This window comes from Equus caballus, chromosome 19 (assembly GCF_041296265.1).
Source record: "Equus caballus isolate H_3958 breed thoroughbred chromosome 19, TB-T2T, whole genome shotgun sequence".
Taxonomy (NCBI): Eukaryota; Metazoa; Chordata; class Mammalia; order Perissodactyla; family Equidae; genus Equus; species Equus caballus.
The window spans coordinates 59,578,113-59,599,574 of NC_091702.1; the positions used below are offsets into that span (position 1 = coordinate 59,578,113).

The 21,462-nt window shown below is 43.6% G+C and overlaps 1 protein-coding gene across 1 annotated transcript in view; it reads right to left on the reverse strand.

The window, feature by feature from the left end:
• Window positions 1-3,013: 3,013 nt before the first annotated feature.
• Window positions 3,014-21,462, reverse strand: part of LOC111768972 (basic salivary proline-rich protein 1-like) — a 29,948-nt gene continuing 11,499 nt past the window's right edge. Inside the window, exons 2-8 of the mRNA XM_070242513.1 lie at window positions 18,343-18,561; window positions 18,188-18,252; window positions 16,388-17,488; window positions 12,882-13,064; window positions 11,550-11,718; window positions 10,191-10,316; window positions 3,014-3,301 (exon numbers count right to left, since the gene is read on the reverse strand). Of these exons, the coding sequence (XP_070098614.1) occupies window positions 16,480-17,488; window positions 18,188-18,252; window positions 18,343-18,561 (1,293 nt within the window). The 3' untranslated portion in view covers window positions 3,014-3,301; window positions 10,191-10,316; window positions 11,550-11,718; window positions 12,882-13,064; window positions 16,388-16,479. The remainder of the gene's footprint in view (window positions 3,302-10,190; window positions 10,317-11,549; window positions 11,719-12,881; window positions 13,065-16,387; window positions 17,489-18,187; window positions 18,253-18,342; window positions 18,562-21,462) is intronic.

Here is a 21,462-nt window from a genome sequence, read left to right on the forward strand (position 1 = left end):
AATGATGGATCAACGAAAGGGTAGGCAAAAATGTATTCACAAAATCAGAGAGAACTAGAAGTTTGGTTGCCCTTGAAGCTCGAAAGAACTAAATTTAGGACAAATAAAAGCAGTACAGTCTGAGCATTATTGAGCTCGTTACACTGAGGTTTCTCACTTAAGCAACATGCTAGATAGTGATAGAAAAGCAGATTTGGTGGTGAAAGCAATTGGTTGGGTTTTGGAGACGCTGAACTTGAGATATTTGTGGAATGTCCAAGGGGGGTCATCTAGTAAGCAGTTGAATTTAATGGTGTGTGGCGTAGGAGGAAGTCCTGGTTTAGAGTTAAAGATTGGGGCGACGTCTCCATATATTGCATGGTAACGGAGACCAATGGAAACAGATGCAAAACTCAAAGGAAAGTATGTCGGATGACAAAAAAAGAGGACCCAGGACAAAAAGGTAAAAAACATTAACAATTTGCAGGATGGACAGAAGGAGATGGGCATTTAAAGGAGGGGGAGGACAAGAGGCCAGAGAGCTGGGAGCAAAGCCGAGAGACGATGTGCTGTGAGGTTCTCCAATGTTGATTAGCGGAACCTTGCTTGACTGGTTATATGGCTGGTGAATTTTCCTCCTCTTCACTTTTTGTTTATATCTCCCCAAACTGTGCTCACACTGAGAATAACTTTTCCAGATAGAGTATGCTCTTCTTCCATAGAAGATATACGTGTTGTTGTATTCCGCAGGTAGACTATCCAGTAGGTTCCTCGAGCTCATTGCATGAGCAGGTGGAGAGCTCTAGGGTGTGATGTCAAGCACTCAGGGAAAGCTGGTTCCATGTCCCAGGCTGGTTCTCTGGCTGACCTGTAGCCCCACCTGACAGAGTGTGCACTCAGGAAACCCTCCTGAGTAAAGGGATCCCAGAATATTGAAATGACCAAGTGCCCTATTAAAATGCAAATATTCTGAGAGGGATGACAAGTAAATTGTCATCCCCTATTTAACAAGTTGGTAGGCTGGGGATTTGTTATCAAAACTCTTTCCATGTGGTCAGTCTCTGAGATGACCCACAGGGCCAGTTACTGTAGTGGGTTTATAGGCCTACAGTGGAGGCTTACCTGGGAAGGGTCTATCTGAGCACATTAGTTAAGTTTTACAACTATCTATACAAACCATCTGTTTTCATTTCCTAGGCTGCCATAACAAATTACCACAAACCAGGTGGCTTAGAATGACAGAAATTTATTGTCTCCCAGTTCTGGAGGCTAGATGTCTAAAATCCAGGTGTCAGCAGGGCCACGCTCTCACTGGAAGCTCTAGGGGAGAACACTTCCTCGTCTCTTCCCAGCTTTTGGTGGTTGCCAGGAATCCTTGGTGATCCTTGTCCTGTAGATGGAGTGCTCCAATCACGACACCCACCTCCTCATGGCATTCTTCCCACTGTGTCTGTGTGTTTGTGTGCCTCTGTTTCACTTCTTATAAGGACACCAGTCATCGGATTAGGGGACACCTTAATCCAGTATGACCTCATTTTAACTTAACTAATTATGTCTGCAAATACCTTATTTTCAAATAATGTTGCATTCTGAGGTCTGAGTGGACATGAATTTCTGGGGGACGCTATTCAACCAGCACTCTGTCTGTTAAGGCCAGACACTCAGCTAACTTCTAGGGAAAATCTGATTGTGGAGACAAGTAATCATCATATGATATGGGGCATTGACACTGGTGTGTGTGTGTATGTGTGTGTGAGTGTAGCATAAAAGCACTTGGCACCTCTTGAATGTGAGAAGTCACCTGGGACTACCATGCAGTAGAAAAGGAAGAGTGGAAAGGACATTAATTCACTCTAAAAAATATAGTGAGTACATGTTATAGGAGGAGAGCAGTAAATGGAAGACGCAGTATTCATGTCCTCAGGGGACATACCATCCAGTGGGACAAGAGAAGCAATAAAGACGTGTAGAATAAATACACTTGATATTTAAAGACCGAGAAAGTGTTATGAGATTTACAGAGTGCTTTGTGATGGAGCATACCTTTTCAGATAGGATGGTCGGGAAGAGAGATTTATGCTATAACCGGAAGGGTGAGGAGGATTCAGTAATGGGAAGAGCCCAGAACAGGCATTTCACTTCCTGCATCAGTTTTTCAGGGCTGCCTCTGAGCAGAGACCTTGAAAGTCAGCCATCAAGGCGTGGGCCTTCATCTCCTGCGCCACACCTTCATGTGTAGTTGTGCTTCCAGAGGCCTTGAGATTCTTCTCTTCACATTCGCCCTCTATCCCTCTCACATACACACAAACAAATACACACACCACATTTTTTCTGAATTATTTGAGAGTTACAGGTATTTTGACACTTTAGCCCTACAGATTTCAGCATGTTATCACCTAAGAAAAAGGACATTTTCCTACATAACCACAGTATGATTCTTATAATTGGACAATTTAACATTAATACAATACTATTCTCTAACCTACCATCCAAACTTAAATTCCTCAAAGTGTCTCAATAATGTCCTTTATGACTATTTTTTTTTCTGGTCTAAAATTTAAGGAAGAATCAAGGATTGCACGTAGTTGACATGTCTTCTTAGTTTCCTTTAATCTGCCCCAAACGTTTTTGTCTTTTATGACATTGACGTTTGTAAAGAATCCAAGCCCTTGCTTTGGAGGATGTCCAATAGAGGCCCAAACGTGTGCTAGATTTGTAGTGTAGTTTTTGATATTTGGTCTAAATGCTCACTTGGAAGTTTACAGTTAACTGAAATGGCTAGTGACCCAGACTGCTATAGTTCAAAGTGTCCCAAACTAGTTCTTTGGGCTGCAAAGGATGTTTTGTTAAAGGGGACTTGAAATTGCTTTATAAAAAAGTAAAAACAGGCTGCTTTGCTGCAGGACTTTTCAAGAACCTTTATACTCTACTGGACATTATGAATCTTTAAGAGGATTTCCCAAGTTTAATTGATCATAGAATACTTTAAGGACTGTATTAGTTATCTATTACTGAATAACAAATTACCCAAAACTTACAGACTTAAAGCAAAAAGCTTTATTATCTTATATAGCTTCAGAGAATCAGGAAGTGGCTTAGCAATGTGATTCTGGGTCAGAGTCTCTCCTCAGGTTTTAGCAAAGATGTTGGCTGAGGCTGTAGTCATATGAAGGCTGGACTGGGCCTGAAAGATCTGCTTTCAAGATGGCGCACTCACATGGCTGTTGGCAGGAGGCCTCAGTTCCTCACCATGGGGACCTCTCCACAGGGCTGGTTGAATACACTCATGGCATGGCAGCCGGCTTCCCCTAGAGTGAACAATCTACAAGAGAGCGAGGAGAAAGCTGTAATGTCTTTTATGACCTAGTCTCAGAAGTTACACACCATCACACCTACTAATGAGTCACTAAACCCACCCCACACTCAAGAGAAGGTGAATTAGATTCCACCCTTTTTCTTAGGCTCCAAATTTTGAAAGGAGTAATGTCAAAGAATTTATTGGTATATTATAAAATCACTATACTTACCATATTGGGGGGTCCAGAATTTTTCATACCATACTTTAGAAAACCTTAGTTATAATGTTGAAAGTCAGGGTGAAAAGTTAGAAGAGGTGGGTCTGAGGTTCGCTTCATTTATTAATTGTGTCAACTCGGTCTTGTCTCAACTTTTTAAGCTTGAATTTTTACATAAGTAAAATGAAGATGATAATACTGTCTGTCTTTGCAATATCTTAGGGTTGTGAAGATAAGATGAACCAATGTACAATAGAAATGCTTAAATAATTATAAGGTACTACACAGATGTTCACTCTTGTTAAAATCATTGGCCAGCATATGACCTGTCAAATCACTGCTCGCTAGATGTCTTACTTTTCATATTCAAAAAATTCCTCTTCCTATCTTCCAGGAGAATGTCACATGCATAGATGTGCTTAAAAATGCTTTTGATAGCCTTATAACAACTCTATAGGAGTTTCAACCTGACATATGCCTTCTTATGCAATTGCCTCTTTGCTAGACAGAGAACTTTGTCTCTGCAGGGTACTGAGTTACCTGCCAAATGAGTTGTTGTTGTTTTTAAAGACTTTTATGTATTTCTACAGTTTCTGTAAACCATAAGTAGGCTGCTTTTCTCCCATGTCTCATAAGCTCCCTCCGAAGCAGTTCCTAAAGAGCAGTTCAGAAAATGTGTTAAGCAATGGCAGCCTCCTCAAAATAAGTACCCAGTCTCCCATCGTGACCACATGGCAGGACAAAGGTTTGGATGCATGAGTCTTAAGGGGGTATGCTTGTCCAAAGTTAGTCTCCCTACTTTACAGTCATATCTCATTACCACATGAACCACACAGGCCAGACATAAAGGAAATGTCACTGCCAGCCAACTGCAGCTTTTAAATCCAAAGAGCTTAGAATACTTATAGGCATAATCTTGTTAATCTTCATAATACTGTGAGGTAAGTCAAAGTATCATCACTCATAGAGGAAAGTGTGGCCAAACTTGGGTTTATTTTGAGTCTCTGTGTTTTTCTAATACCTTACTCTGTGAAATTATTATTTGAATATTGAACGTGGTTTAGTCCTAGTACATTAAAAAAAAAAAAAAAGAACACAGATATTATGGCTGAATTAAGGCTAGGGTTCTTAACCCAGAAAGAGCTATTGGTCAATACACTAATTAAGGTATCAAGTTTACACCCTGTTTTCAGCTGTAATTGTTTATTGCCTAACTAAACCCTCCTTAATTTATTATAGTCATTAGTGTCTGTTAGCCGGGGAGCCGTGCTTGAATTTTACAAGCGGGTGGTGAGCAGTGTTCCGTCTCTGAGCCGGGACCTGCCTCACTCCATTTTCTCACCTCCCACTTAACACAGGCCCCGGCCTTACTTAAGAAATGATTAGCCTTCTCTGTAGAATCATAAACAGTCATAGGGCCTTCTACTCTGCATCTCAGCTCTCAAAGCTCTAAAAGGAGAGAGGAGAGGATTAGATAATCTCTAAATTATCTTGTATATCTAAAATTCTCAGTTAATGATTATCTGCTTTGATGCAGAGATTAAGGCAACAATGACAGAAATAAACACTCCAAATTAGAGCACTGGAGACAATCAGAGTTATTTGCGTGTTTTCATAATTACCTAAAATCAGTTTGAGGGGCAATAACTGGATCCAGGAAAGTGAAAGTCCTCTGGCCACCTCACTGCTGGCTTTCACAGAAGGGGAAGGAAGAGGCAAGGGAGGGGGGAGAACTCTCGCTATGTGATTCAGCAACACATGTTGGGGTCAGCAGGAATAGCCAGGGGTCTAGACATCACTGAGGAAATAGGCTGTTAAGGAGAAGTGCTAAACCTGTAGAGGCAGATCCAGGCTTCGTAGGGTCTAAAGCTTATTCAGTCGTAAAGGCCCTCTTTAAGAAAAAGAATTCAAAATTAGGTATGAAAATGCATATCTACTCAGAAGTGAATTCAGTTGGAAGTGAGTATTTATTTGAATGCTCACAGTCTCTACAACACCGTCCAAAACAGGGAACGTGCCATGGAGGAAATGTGGAAAGAGACTTGGTCTTAACCAATCATGTTTGAAATATCTTACTCTTGTAAATTTTCCAAAAACCTACGGCCATATGAATATTCTGCTAACCCCCGCCCAGGGTCGTGGAAAGGGTCTGAGAAAGCGAAGAACCCAGACCTGAGCTTCGTTAGTTTCCCATTCCACCCGCCATGATAAACATGAAACAGGTTTAGAATATTCCAGTAGATCGTTCAATTGGAAGTTCATATAACTAAAAAAAAAAAAAAAGCCATTAAGAAATGAGGTAGATCTATGTAAACGGTCATGAAAATTCCAGAATATATTGTTAAGTGAAAAAATAAGGAATGGGATAATGTAGCATGATCCCATTTATGTAAGAAAATAATTAAACCAAAACTGAAGCACTGTGTGTTTTGTATGTATATATGTATGTGTGATACACATTTGATCAAATTTTTAACAGTGGTTACATTTGGAAAGTCTATGGGATTATGGAGTATTATTTGCAGTCTGCATAACAAATATCGAGTGTTACCTGTAGATCTCCTCATTAAGAACTGCACATCCCTCCATCATCTCTATTTCAAACATCTGATTCTCACCCCATCATCGGCCACCACTCCAATTCACTTCCTCTACAGTTTAACTCCAGCTCTTTGGACCCACCAGGATCTACGCTCAAGCCCCATCTTCGATGTCCTCAGTCCCCTCATATCCCCTCTTCCGTCCTTACCCAGCTTGAATTCCGTGTCCGTTATTACAAGCACACTTTTGCATACATGTTAACTGCCCTGCTGCTTCTCGCTTCGTTGTGCTCCCTTGGTAAACTCCATCCCTGCTTGATTCCAACTCTCCTCCTGCTCTGCCATGCCACTGGGCAGCTGAACGTGGCTAGAGAAAAGCCACGCAACTCATGCTGCCTGGTCTCCTTTTACATTCCTCACCTAACCTTAGGGGGGCTTTCAGTGCTGCCCCGGAATCCTACTGCATTTTCCCCAGTCCAGCCACTCTCCCACACCCCTGGCGGCTGTTCCATCTGTTTTCCTCTCTTCAAACCTCTTTACCTCCTCCACCATCCCCACTCTTAGTTTATGACTGTGCTTATGATTTAGTTGAGAAAAAGAAACAAGCAGGGAAAAAACCCCAAAATACCCACCCTGCACAAACTCCCAGTATGACGTCTACCCCGTACCTGCGCCCCTGTTCTTGGCCTTCGTTCTTCTTCCTGTGGATGAACAACGAGGGCTTCTGTCTCAGGCCAACCCTGCGTTGTGCACAAACCTACCCCTTTCTCCTCCTTAATGAGATCCAGGGCCACGGCTCTACAGGCACAGCAGGCACCGTGCCTAGGGCCCACCTTACTTTGAGGGGCCCAGGAAAATGCTTAAAATCCGAAGAAAAATAGGAACTTTTAGGTTAAAGAAGATATTTTAATACATAATGTTAATATAGTCACTCATACAATGCAGCTCTTGCTCTCTGGGGTCTCCTTTATAAGGCGCTAATCCCATTCACGAGGGCTCCACCGTCGGACCTAATCACGTCCCAGAGGCCCACCATCACACTGGGGCTTAGGCTTTGACATACAGATTTGGGGGGACACGTGCATTCAGTCCACCGCATTACCTGAACCCTGTCTTGACTCCCCTTCCCTTCCAACCACCCACTCCTCATCAATTTTCAGCCTTTTTTTTAAGAGCAAAACTTCTGAAGAGATTTGTCTCTGTTCAGTGCCATCAGTTGCTCTCTTCCCATTCTCCTCTGACTTATGGTTGTCATGCCTCCTGCGCCACCAAAGTTGCTTTCCTGACAAGGTGGCCTCCGTGAGACTGAATCCAGTGGCCAGTTCTCAGTCCTCCTCTTACTTCACTTAGCAGCAGCATTTTAAATAGTTGGTCATTCCTTCCACTTAAACTACTTTTTTCACTTGGCTTCTTTGTAAGGAGACCACATAAGTTTTCATCAGAATAAAGACATTTTTGAGAGTGAAAGATGGGCACTAGTTCTCAATACACTGACGCAGATACCAGCTTGGACCATCTCAGGCAAACTGGACCCGAGAGTCACTGTTCTAGGACACCACCTTCCTGGCGTTTCTCCTGTGTCACCGGCTCTTTCTCCTCAGTCTCTTCTGCTGTCCTCCTCTTATCCCCAACCTCCAAATACTGGGCTGCCCAGGGCATCCTTGAACTTCTTGTTCTTTTCCTTCTCTATACTCCTTCAGGGCTGTTTTCCAACTGCTGTGCACTGGTATGCTATACTGCTTGATAAAATGTTGACGTATTTCCATTCCCATTAGGAAAGGGCTGCTCTCAAACTCTGATGCCCTCTCCCACCCCCCGACTCCAGCCTCTCTCTGGGACCCCCACACCTACCCATGACCTAGTTTCTAAAATGTTAATACCTGGCACTTTAGAACTGTGCTCCAGTACCTTCTGATTGGTTAGTACCATTACCATACTGGTTGTCACATATTTTGAATAGCATCCTTGCACTTTACAGAGCTTTAAATGAACTCCTAAATTTTTATCTCCAGCTCAGACTGAAATGTTTCCCCTGAACCCCAAGACTTGTATATCCAATTGCCTGTCTGGTATTTCTACTTGAATACATAAGGGGTATTTTGCACTTAAAATATCCCAATTTCTCCCTCCCACCCTGCTCCTCATACAGTCTTCCCCAATTCAGGTAATGGCAGCCCAACCTTTCTCTAGCTCCAAGTCCAGCCTTGTTGTTTTTAAAAACTCCTCTCTTTCACACCCCACATCCAAGCTCTCAGCAAATACTATTGGCTCTTCCTTCAAAACACATATGCCACGTTTCACTAATTCCACCACCGCCACTCTGCACTGTCATCTCCTACCTCGGCCACTGCAGTAGCTCCTGTCTCCCTGCTTCCAGCCGGGCTCTTTCTAGTTATTTTCAACTCAGCAGACAGAGTGCTCCTCATAAAACATAAGACAGCTCAGGTCACGCCTCTGCTCAGAACCCTCTGTGATCACTCTGAATAAAGGCCATGCCCTCACCACGACCTCAAGGTGCTATGGGTCCACACCACCCACTCGTTACCTCTCACCCCATCTGTTCCTCCTCTCCTGTCCCCACCTACTCCAGGGACACCCGCCTCCTGGCTCTCCCCTGCTAGGCGCACTCATGCTTCAGAGTCTTGGCACTTGCTCTCCCCCTGGCCTGCTCTGTCCCCATGCTGCACAGCTGGCTCTTCACCTCCTTCAGGTCATTAATTAAAGGTCACCCTCTCAGTGAAGTCTTCCTTTAAGAAATTATAACCCCCACCCATTGTCCTTCCCACCTTTATTTCTGTCCCCTGTGCTTATAACCACCTGACACACTGTAGATTTTACTTCTATGTTATTTGTCAGTTTTGTTTCTTGCTGTCGTAGTCTGCTCGGGCTGCCATAACAAAATACTGTAGACTGAGTGGCTGAAATGACATAAATTTATTTCTCATTTTTCTGGAGGCTGGAAGCCTGAGATCAAGGTGCTGGCAAGTAAGTTTCATTCTGAGGCCTCTTTTCTTGGCTTGTAGGTGGCTGCCATCCCGTTATGTCTTCATATGACTTTTTTGTGCATGTGCCTCTTCTTATAAGGGCACTAATCTCATCATGAGGGTCCCCCTCATGACCTCATCTAATCCTAATTACTTTCCAAAGGCCCCACCTCCCAATGCCATCACATTAGGGGTCAAGCTTCAACATCTGAATTTAGCGGGGAGACATAATTCTGCCCTTAACACTTGCTGTAACCTCAGGCCCTAGAAGAGTGCCTGGTACATAGTGGGTACTCGGGAATTAACTGTTACATGAGTTCACAGTTGGAAAAAAATGTCAACTATTATTTACTAGTATTTTAATTTCTCAAAAAATTACCACTATTAAATTTTACTCACTAATAATTAATAAGCTATAGGGAACGTCTCCAAAAACAGAGCAGCTGATTTTTCACAGCCCTGTTCTAGAACCTTTATATAGAATGAGTAAAATATAAATTTTGCGTGTTCTTTGGAAGTTTATATACTAAAAGAGACATTGTGCAGATTGACACACACACTCTGCAGAGAGAAGTCCCGAGCGCTGAGGCCAGGGGTACAGCGTTCCAAGCCGCTCGCAGTCAAGTCCATCTCCGCCAGGCTGTGGTCACCCCGCTGAATTCACTGTAACTCATGGCTATGGAGCTTTTGCTGGCAAACCCGTCTCTCTCAGACAACATTGAAAACCGAGCTAATGAAAAGCAAGAAATCAGGCCCCTTGTTCATCAAGGAAGATTGGAAATAGAATAAAGTTACAAATGACCGGGAGCTGTGGAGATGCTGTGAGGGTTTCCAACTCATTCTTTCCTTTTCTTGTGACACAGACTGATTCTGCTTGGGAAATCCACTCATTGGCACTGTGGATCACGAAACCCCTTCTCTCGTCATCTATAGTACTCTTGTGTAGACACCAACCTATCTTTTATTCTGTTCACTTAAGAACAGTTTAATTTACCACATTAATCAGGAAAATACAATCATAACCCTGAAGAGGCATTAATAATTCTAGTGGGTGTTTTCTAGTGTTTTGAACATTCGCCTCTGCGGAGTCTCTTTAACGTGCCCACACACACAGATATTCATATTAGAATCCCCTGGACACCTTTGCAACCCTGCATCTGAACGTTACTCACTTCTTGGCCTTTCCAGGGAAACCTCCAGAGAACATGGCTTCTTGTTTGTAAAGAGATGGGAGTTGCCAATCACTGCCCTCCCCTCTGTAGAGGACTCCAGAATATTCTCAGACCTGGTCTCCTTACCTGTTGGAAAGGAGCTCAATTTGACCAGTTGCTCAAGATGCTTATAACCTCATAGGATATAAAGATGTAACAAACTTAGTTTTACATACAGTTCTTACGTAACTTATTTAGGGCAGTGATGCTCAAATTTTCCCTCTCCTTACCCAAAATAAACAAAAAAAATGTTTTGAGTTAGGCTTTCTTTGTATTTCAATTTTACAATAATTTTTCTTCTGTTTTTACCAGTAGTTAGGTGGTGGTGGGGGGCATGTTAATGCAATTATTATGAAAAGGATACACATTTTAATCGTTAATCACCAAACTATAGGGGAAGATAGAGGTGAGAAATGAAGCAGACCCATCTCATTTAAGAAAACTTAACTGGAAGAAATGGGTGTTGTTTTGCGTTATGATGCCTCTTGTTGCTTAAGTCTTATACAGCTATTTTTATGAATACATTTTCCTTTCACTTCCAGTTTCAACAGCACTAGTTTAGAATTATGAATTCATCGCATCTTTTTGCTTAGGAAAAAAGCGGTTTCATAATCAAATGTGAGGATCTACAATAGAAAAGGACTTATTTGATCCTCAGTTTTCTCATCTGCCTTGCATATAAACTCACAAATGTTTGGATAAATGGCTACAGAATTTATTAATGTTTGTTCAAGGCTATCAGCACAGATGCTAATAATGAATCCAGTGAAGGCATAGTAAAATAAACTGTCAAATGACAAGAGAAGTCAATGATACTTATGGTCACTGCACTGATGCTTTCTTCACTGGTTTAGGAGTCAGAGTAGAAATTGTTTAGTAGCTACAGTAGGATCAGAACTCATTTTACTGATCAAATACAAGAAAACCCAAAATGGACAAACATTTGAGAAAGTGGTTTTTGGGTATCTAATTTAGAGAATTCTATTCTGTGAGTGATGCCAAGAAACAATTTGAATATTTCCTTAATTAATTTCAAGGAATATTTATTTTACTTCATTGAGATCATAATGATTTATAACATTGTGTAATTTCAGGTGTACATTATTAATTAGTGTCTGTATAGACTGCATCGTGCTCACCACCAATAGTCTAATTTTTATCTGTCACTATACATATGTGCCCCTTTACCCCTTTTGCCCACTCTCCAACCCCCTTCCCCTCTGGTACCACTAATCTGTTCTCTTTGTCCATGTGTTTGTTTACCTTCCACATATGAGTGAAGTCATGCAGTGTTTGTCTTTCTCTGTCTGGTTTCTTTACCTTAACATAATACCCTCAAGGTCCATCCATGTTGTTGCAAATGGGACGATTTTGTCTCTTTTTATGGCTGCATAGTATTCCATTGTATATATACACCACATCTTCTTTACCCATGCATCAGTCGATGGGCACTTGGGTTGCTTCCACATCTTGGTTATTGTGAATAATGCTGCAATGAACATAGGGGTGCATAAGTCTCTCTGAATTGTTGACTTCAAGTTCTTTGGATAAATACCCAGGAATGGGATATTTTTTAAATTCAAGGAATATTTCTTTTGACCTAAAATTGTATGACCTACATCAGAAACATATATTTGAACTGCTCTGCAGGTCAAGGTGCAGTTTTCACACACAGGACCTTATTTGATGTTCACAACACCTCCCTAATGGTAGACAGGGCAATTGGGATACACCTGTTTCACCAAGGAGTTAACCAAACAGGAAGGAAGCTCAGCAAGGCCAAGGTCACAGAGCTGAGAAATGAGGAGTCGGGATTTTAATCTTCATCATCTGACGCCAGATATTTCCAATCTATCATGTTGCCGTTGCTACTTTAAGCTAATATGATTGTAAGGGTGATGCTGCTGAGGTAATTCAAACAAAGATGGTTTATCTGGGGGCCTAAATTACTCAGATAACTGACTGGATATTTTTGGTTGCTTTGCCAATTGAGACATGACCTGAATGTCTCTGAGGGAAAAAAACATAAAAACTGCACTTCTAAAAATACCCCTTACTGGGGGTGATGACACTTGCCCCCTATTTCTCAAACCTGTAATCTAAGAAATGCTTCTTGGGCCAAGAGTTCCCAAAATGATTTTTGTGAGAGAATATAGCCACTCTTCAGAAATACAGACTCCACTAATTCTTCATATCTTACTATATTCCACATTATTTTCCTCAGGACTAAAGAATGTAAAGTTCTAGAATCTCCTCCCTAGTGATGTACAACATGTACTTTAATGATGTTAAAAAGTATATTCAACTGTACCTACTATATCACAGGCTTTCTTCCTCATTAATTACCTGAAGTGAGTATATGCACGTTGCTAACATATCTAAATAAACAAACATGTATGATAGTTAGAGTATTGTTATATTAAATGTTAAGTGAACCCTTCTAGAGAAGCAGCTGTCTCATCATATGAGATCAGTTTGTTACTGTGAGACCATTTGTCAGGGATGTGGACTTTAGGTATATATATATTTGTGCTCCAGAGGTGTGATTAAATAGCTATCAATTATTTCTTAAATTTTGCACAAATATACACAAAGTTCCTTATTCACTAAACAGTTATGGACAAGGGAAATGTATCCATGCAAAGCCCTTACTTCAAGTGGCTGGTTTTGGCATGCCCTCGTGGTCTCAGAAGGTACAGAAAGTATTTGCCCACTCATAAGCTTCCAGCAGTAGGAAATTCTGCCACAAGTACAACCGGAGATGCTGGGTAGAAAACGGTGCCTCTGCAGGTTTGGGAGGCTGTTGCCTGGCCAGAGGCTGACAGGTAATGAGTGCTGGAAAAAAAAATTTGTTGAATAAATGAATGAATGACCCACTTGTTGGTTTAGGGCCTTATCTGCTCTATTGCTCCATTAACTGTCTCTACCCCTCAATAACTTGTCCTGTCATCAACGAGGAAAAGTCTGGGGTCTCCCTTCCCTAATAAATGTCTAAAACATGTAAGCAATTACACTCTAGGCAAAAGCATTAATTCAAACTGAACGAGAGCACATACAGGACTGTGACTGACAAAGGGACTGAAGCTAGTAAGAGCTCACCAAAAGGAGAGACAGAGCTGGACCGGGGGGGAGCGAGAACCAGAAGCCCGTGGACCAGTGGACAAAGCCTGTTGCTTTGTTCAGCTTAGAACAATTCAGCGGACACTTACGATGCGTCAGGCACCAGACACAGTGTTAGGTGCTGGGACTGGAAGGGGTGGGGAATTCAGCAAACAGGATATAATAATATTTAAACAGTATTTTAGTTACATTGTCAAGCAATATGCTCCGTATGTTATTCAAACTCCAGAAACCTTTTAGGTTAAGTACCTCTAAATTTAAAGTAATGAGGTAATCTGAAAAAAGCGTAATAAATACACTATGTTTTCCTCTGTTTCCAGATTTTTTGGACATTCTGTACTATATAACTAATGGACCTGTTGCTTTAAACATACTGAGCATATTATTTCAAAATGTAAATAATATTCTACTTAAAGGTAAGTTAACCCTCTGTTCCCTAACTTTTCAGATACACTAAACAAAGTTTATACAGACAGATCCCCAAGGAGCTCCAGTCGAACAGAAGGCAAGGGATATGGAAAAAAATCATTCCACAGACTCAGAGCCATCAGAGAGAACATAAGGAAGAGAAGCGGCCTCCACATGCACAAGAGATGATTGCTTTTGGGGGATGGAGCAGAGGGTCAAGAAAGAATTCACAGGTGTGGCGCTGTCTGAGCAGAGTTTGGGGCAATGAATAGTTATTTACCAAGAGGACAAGGGAGGACAGAATTCCAGGGAGAGGATGGGGATAATGCAAGAACACGAAGGCGGGAGACGGCGTGTATGTTCAAGGACTACAGCTAGTTTCCTCTTGATCAAAGTTTCAGTGAGTGGCAGAGTTGTGGGCGGGAAGTAATCAGGGGCTTTAGCATGTAATATTTTGTTTTCCTTGTTAATGAGTCAAATTTTATTCCCTAGAGATGATGAGGAATCATTAAATGATGTTACATAAGGAAATGATTTGGTCAGAGTTGTTGAGAAAAGGCAGCAGTCCCCAGGGTTCTTGCACAGCCTCTCAACATCCCTATGATCTGAGAGTAGGTTAAAAAGAAAAATATTTAAAAAAATACAAAAACAGCAGCCAGCCTGTGGTGTAGTGGTGAAGTTCAGCATGCTCCACTTTGGGGTTGGGGCTTCTGGGTTTGGATCCTGGGTGCAGACCTACGCCACTCATCAGCCATGCTGTGGCAGCGACCCACATATAAAGTGGAGGAAGACTGGCACAGATGTTAGCTCAGGGCTAATCTTCCCCAGCAAAAATAAATAAATAAATAAATAAAAGAAGTGGAAGTCAAGATGTTACAAGCAGGCCAAATCTATTTGTTTAATGACAATTTATGACTATCTATGCTCAGTGCTTGAGGCTGAGGATGGAGGAACCGTGGCCTAGGTATTTCTTTTCAGTACTATAACTCTTTCACTCTCCCAAACAAAAGTAGAAGTTGTTCCAGGATAATTCATCATACTCTCTTCATTTATTTCCTTCTCCTTTTCCTTACTTCTCAAATATCAAAACCGGGGCAGGCCTGGGTGCACAGGAAGAGGAAGAGTGGAGGAACAGTTGTGTTCCACGTGGCGTCCATTTCACTTCTTCCCCACTTTAAGCCCTCACTACGGCAATGGCCGTTATGGGTAGCACGGAAGCCAAAATCTAGGGATCACCTGCAGGTCTTCATTTAGGAACTTGTTCTAGCCTTTTCTGCCATCAAACCTCCTGGCTCCCCACCCCCCTGCCCCTTTTTCTCTTGAAAACTAGAGTTCTTACCAGTTAACATTAGCAGAAATAAAATAATTGAGTTTCACTTGGTTTCTCTCTCCCTCTGGGAGAGAAACTACCACAGTCAAATATCCAGAAGGCAAGCAATTAGAAGAGGAAGCTAAGGATATTCAAGATCTGACTGTACATTTACTGTAATTGCTGAGTTATTTACATTCTTTGACTCCTCCTGGACTGAGCCGATGTGGTTAGGATGGTAGACAGTCTTTCCACAAGGGATGAGGAGGTGGCCGGCCCTCTAGATCTCATTCTGCAATTAATTAACTGTGTGTCTTTGGACAAATCACTTCTTCGGGTCTGCCTTCTGATCAGGAAGATGAGGGAGTGTGACCATATTGATGCTTCTCAAGGTCTCCTTTGCCTCAGGTTCACCTGAGGTGGTTCCAAAACGTGCACATTCTCAGATCTGACTGGAGGACCTGGTTTAGCGGTTGAGTCTGTGGACTCTGCATCAGACTGGCTGGCTTGAAGCCCCTGCTGTGCCACTTACTAACCGGGTGACCTTGAGCAAGTTATTTCCAGTCTGCAATATCTCATTTTTCTCATCTATAAAGGAGGGATAAGGATAATAGCATCTACTTCTTATTGTCCCTGGAAGGGTAAAATGATATAATGCTTTTAAAACAAGTATATTGCCTGTCTCATACTAAGCATTCAACAGATGTCCTATATTATCATTTGTATAGCCCATAGTATGTATGTATGTATGGGGGGGTGTGTGTGTGTGTGTTTGGTGTGGGGTAGGTGCTCCATAAATATCTATTAAATAAATAACAGAAGTATAACTGAAGTGGGGTTTTTTTTTAGCAACTTATTTTTTGCCCTCAGATCTGAAATTCTTTATCAGCCCAGGAATTACTTCCCTAAGAAAGGTGAAGACAGTTTGAAGGAACTGTTTAAGTGCTGTGCTCAATCTTTGCCCTATGCTTACTCTTAGACCCTCAGGATAATTAAACAATAATTAAATGACAGAAGTCCCACTAGGTGGGTGAGCCGAGAGGGGCAGGGAACGAGGCTCAGGGACGCTGCTGGCCGATGCAGCGGCCACCGTGTAACACAACGACTCTCACCTACGTGTGCATCTCCATTTTATCTCACAAGATGCCGGGAAAATCTCCAAGTCACTGTCATGACAATTGATTCTGAATCACAAAAAAAGCAATATTCCATTTTCTGTGTTGTTGACCGAGCAGAAAGCAGGACAACGTAACTTTTTAAAAAGCTTGAAAATCAGGGCTATCAAAAATCGAGAGCGGACCTCTATCCCCCATTAACCCACCGATCAAAACAGTCCGCGCACATGGAACGCTGGGTTTTTCGGTGGTGGTGGTCCCTCGCCACTCACTCAGCTTGTCAGTCCCCCTGGTGTCTTCAGTGAGAGGAGTTACCGGTTTGGTACCGGCAGGGAGGAAATCGCCTCGGAATCTCTGGAGGTGGCCTCCTAGAAAGATCGCCGGGAGGGGAGGAGCCCTGGTTGTCCTGGAAGGAAAGCATGGCCCCATCCGGGAAGTCCCGGCTCGCCGGGAGGCTGGGGTTGGCGGCTCCGGGTCCTGGAGGTGGCAGACGCGGGAGCCGCCAACCCCAGAGCCGGGGCCTGCGCGGCCGGAGGGGCTCCGAGTGTGCAAGTGACAGACGCGCAGCCGGACGGACACGCGTGGGCACGGCCTCGCCCCACCACGCGCGGGGAGGGCGCTGAAGCTGACCAGGGGCCATCGGTGCCTGGCGGGCGCGGCGGCCGCCGGGGCTCCGCTGCTGCACCGACGGGCGCGCCGGGGCCCGGAGCCCTGGGCCTCGCCGGGCGCGGCGGCCCCGCCCCTCCGGAGCCCGGGCTTCCGCCTGAGCCCGGCGGCGGCCGTGACCGAGGCGGTGCCGCGCCTTCCGCCTGCGCCCGGGAGCCGCCGCCCGCCCGCGCCCCTGCGCGCCGCGCCCACAGGCCGCGGGGAGGGGGCGCCGGACCGAGGGGACGCGGCCACCCGCCGGAGACCCTCCTGGAGCCGGGGACGGGATGGGGCGGCGAGCCCCGCGTTTCACTGGCTCCGGGGATCGGCCACTCGGCACCTGCGGCCGCTCGGGAGCGGAGACTTGGCGGGGCCATGGCCACGGCGAGCTGGGAGGGAGAACGGAGCCAGCGGAGCCTCCTTCCTCTCCCAGACTCGCAGCGACCCTGGAGGGCCCCACCGCCAGCGCGGGCGGGCGGAACCCTCGGAGGGGACCAACTGGATCCCGGATCTCCTGCTGCCACCGGCAGTTGGGGGCGCCAGCACCAGCGCTCTGAGCGTGTAGTGGGACTTTTCCGTTGTCGTCCTGAAGACCCTCCGCCGGGGCGTCTTCCGGCTTAAAGTCTTGTGTAGAAGGCGATTCTCCCTCTTCCCCTCCCTCCCTTCCCCCACTCACCTTCGTTCATCTTTCTCTTGCCTTCTTCCCAAAAGCGCCAAGGCAAATATGGACAAGAGTGAACAAGTTAGGACACTGCAAAGTGTGTGTGTGTGTGTGTAGAAGGGGAGTGGTAGTGGGGTGGGAGAAAATAATGAAAATAAAATTAGAAATATCTCAGTACGTAACTGTCACACACGTTCTCAGTCGGCTAGCAGCCTCGGCTGTGTCCCGGGGCAGGCGAATTTTACCTGTGTGGTCCTGGCAGGAAATTTCACTGTACGGGCATCAGTGGTAGCCAGGGGTGTCCGAGAGTTTTCTTCTCAGTATTTATTTGACTTTTCTGAAGCATATTCATATTCCCACCAAAGGGATCAGAGAAGTAACACGCTGTTGGAAGGCCATTCCTGGACACAGTTGAGGCGGCTACTCAAGGAGAGTGGCCTTTGTCACCTCTGCAGCAGAGGTCACTGGACTCTGCTCAAGGTGTAATATGAGGGGACAGGTGTTTCAGGGGCTTGGGAAAACACCACGCTGTGCCCTAAGGAACATCCCCGTCCCGAGTGAGGGCAAACGCTTTTCCTAAGGACGAGGTGGACTGGTGAATGGGAGGTGGAAAGCACAAGGTGAACCCTGGGTGTATCCGGGACCCCGCAACCCACGCCGCTCCCTGCCTTCGCCGAAGCAGCGTCAGATTGCTCCTCACAATCCATCATCTTCTCCTTGACTGGCGGACACCTGCGTTACAACGCGGCAGCCGGAGCTGGATGTCTGCGGAAAACAGGCTCTGAGAGTCCTCTGGCTACTGCGTAGTCATGGAATATTCTTTTATTCAAGAGGCCTCTTCTAGTCGATTCTAACTGGGTTCGGGTTATTGTTCGCCTCACCACCGATAGGGGGCAGCAGATGCCCTGCGATGCCCCGGCGACTTGCAGGAAAGGCCGCCTGAAGCCCTTGGGAATCCGGCTTAAAGGAACGTTTAGGGTAGAAGGCAGGACCTAGCGCCTCTACGTCCTCGGTAGCAGCTCCCGGGCCCGGACCTTGGACCCTGGGCGCCTCCTGGGGACCCTGGGGGCTTCCCTGTGCAAGGGGTGGGCGAAGCCATTTGTGCACCAAGCAGTGCCTGTACACTTAGTGAGCATACACCATAAATAAATAAATTCAGATGTATGCAAATAGCATGATTAATAAAGTATACAGGCATTTGAAAGTATTACAGAATCTATTGAAGCTTTTGATCGTTTTGTAAGTTTTCTCAATCAACAGAGAATTTGAAAGTACAGCTATCACAGTCTGGATGTGGTGGTGGTGGTGGGGTCTGCTAAATTATTTTGAATTTTAAAAGGGCGTCTCTTTTTAGAAGAGGTTGGGAACTACCATGACCCACCGAGTCGTTTGATTGCTGTGATCACGATTCTGAGGCATTTGGGAAGGGAAACTGGGAGGACGGGGCCAGGTCTGCAGGGGTGTGTCCGCAAGCGCGGCGAGACGTCTGCAGCGCAGCCCGGTCCGAGCGCGGAGCTGGGGCAGCGCGGATTGGTCCAGACCCATCCAGAGAGAATCCCCGGAGATTCACCAAGGGCCGGATTTTCCTGAAATCCCACCTCAGTCGGTAGCCCCCGCGCTTCAGGTTTCAGAATTGTCAAGGAGGCATTATATATCTTCTCCAAAGCTTATTTCCTTAAAAATGAGAATTTTAAAAATCTAAGTTAAAAATACATTTGTGGAGCAGTAATTGTTTTTTTGAAGAAAAGAAAAATCCGAAAATGTAAAAAATTAGAGACTGGCTATTACTGTCACGTCTAAATAGCTTTTAACAAGTGAAAACTTCGAAGTTATCCAAATGAAAAATAGATAATAGTAGCAAGGTTGTGCCCTTACTTGATAAATCTCATGCACAATTAAAAACCCTAATTAATCTCTGAAATACCTTTGGAAGGTAGGGAAGAATTACAGTTTTTTAATTATAGAACTTATCATAACACGATGCTAGGTGGTTTTAATTTTATTACAATTAAGAACAAAACATATTGATGATATCTACCTTTAATGTATTTTTTTCAATACCATAACAGATTCTAGAAATGCAGTCATAACTGCTAAAGGGAAGAATTTCAAGCGCACACTTAATTGTTAGAAGTTTCATTAACATGAAAAGTCCATATAATGATGTAAGAATATACGATCTTCCCCAAGTGATGATGAATACTAATTAAGGCACTATAAAATTTGTAGGAAAATATTAAATTGGTATTTGAGAGGGATGAGGAGGAATTAAGAGGAGAAGGAAAAGACAGATTTGTGGTCCAGGTGGGGAAAAGAAAGCGAGTAAATCAGGTGGGGGATTTCTAAATTGGATTGAAAGTCCTAAGAGAAACCAGAGACCCAGCTGCTTCTGTGAGGTCCGTCCTACAGCTGCAGAACCAGGGGACTGGCTCCCTGTGGGATCTGAGAACACAGATAGCACTTGTGCCTAAAGAGAAACCTGAACAATTTTCAGTTGGTCAAGGGCCAATGCTGTTTACCTTAAATGTGTGTGTTAAGCAACTGCACACTGAGCATGAAAATGTGTTTTATTTCATGTTTTAAAGGTGGCAAAAATTACACCAAGGATCAACCACAAAAGGTTTCCTATTAAAAAAAGTGTTGCTACAAACTGGCAATAAGATGAAATATGGCTGTCATTTTGTGTGCCACACAACAGCTACACAAGGCAAGTGTCGTTAGTTCCATTTCACATGTAAGGAAACTGAGGATCAAAGAGGTGAAGATACTTGCCTCAGTTTACACAGCTATCATCTGGAAAGCCACTTTCTGATTCGAGAGCCCAGGCTTTTTACACTGTCTTGCAGCCCCTGAGACTGCAGTGTGTCACTGTAATGGACACTGACCCTGAACTCTCAGGTGTCTGGTGACTGAGTAAAAATGTCAAACTCATTTCTATCACAATTTGATTGACCAAAAACTAAATTAAAACAAAACAAACCAGCACCCTACATCCACAGAGCCTCTGCATCTGGAGCTTCTGTATCCCAGATGATTTAGGGAGGTAATAAAGGGGTAGGGAGGAGCCCACGAGCTATTTTAAAATTTCAAAAATCTAAACAGGAATTGCATGATTACTGCACATAGAGTAACTAAAATTCCATTGTTTTTGCTCTGCCTACCATTACATGGCTACAAACCTGTGTGGTCAATCTAAAACAGTAAAATGAATTAACTGTTTGCTACTTAATAAATATAGTTTGTTTGCTAGACAATATCTTTAATTACATAAGGTCCATGGAGGGTTGTAAGCGATAATAAATATTAAAAAGGAGGCTTTGGACATGAAAAGGAACCAGTGATACGTGGTAAAATCTCATATAATACAGTTGTTCTATGTGTTAGTTTTCAGTTCTGGCACTTAGTAGTAGATCTCTGATTATAAAGGAGTTTTGCTGCATTTGGGGATTTTATATTGCATTTCACGTACATACATTGTCATGTGAAGAGCACTGGTGTCAACTGGTTATATTTAAATAATCAACACCATTGATCTGGGGCCTTAAAGGATTGCTGGGAAGGGGTACGTTTGGATATTATGCTATACGTCGTCCCACAGAAGGTTTCCTGTCTCCTCCTCATTGCTTCCCTTTTCTCTAGTCCGGCAATTCTCAAATATTTTGGTCTCAGGACCCCAAAAACTTTTGTTACATAGATTTATGTGGATTGCACCTATTGCTACTCATCATCTGAGAAATTAAAATTGGAAAGATGTTTAAAATATTCATTTGTTACTTAATTTATCATAAAGATAAGCCCATTACATATTAGCATAAATGACATGTTTTTAATGAAAAGTGATGATGTTTTCCAAAACAAAAAAAAAAAATTGAGGAAAATGTTTTACATTTTATAAATCTCTTTAATATCTAGCTGGATTTAATATCTAGCTGGTTGTAAGCAACTGAATTTCCAAGTTTGCTTCTGCGTCTCATC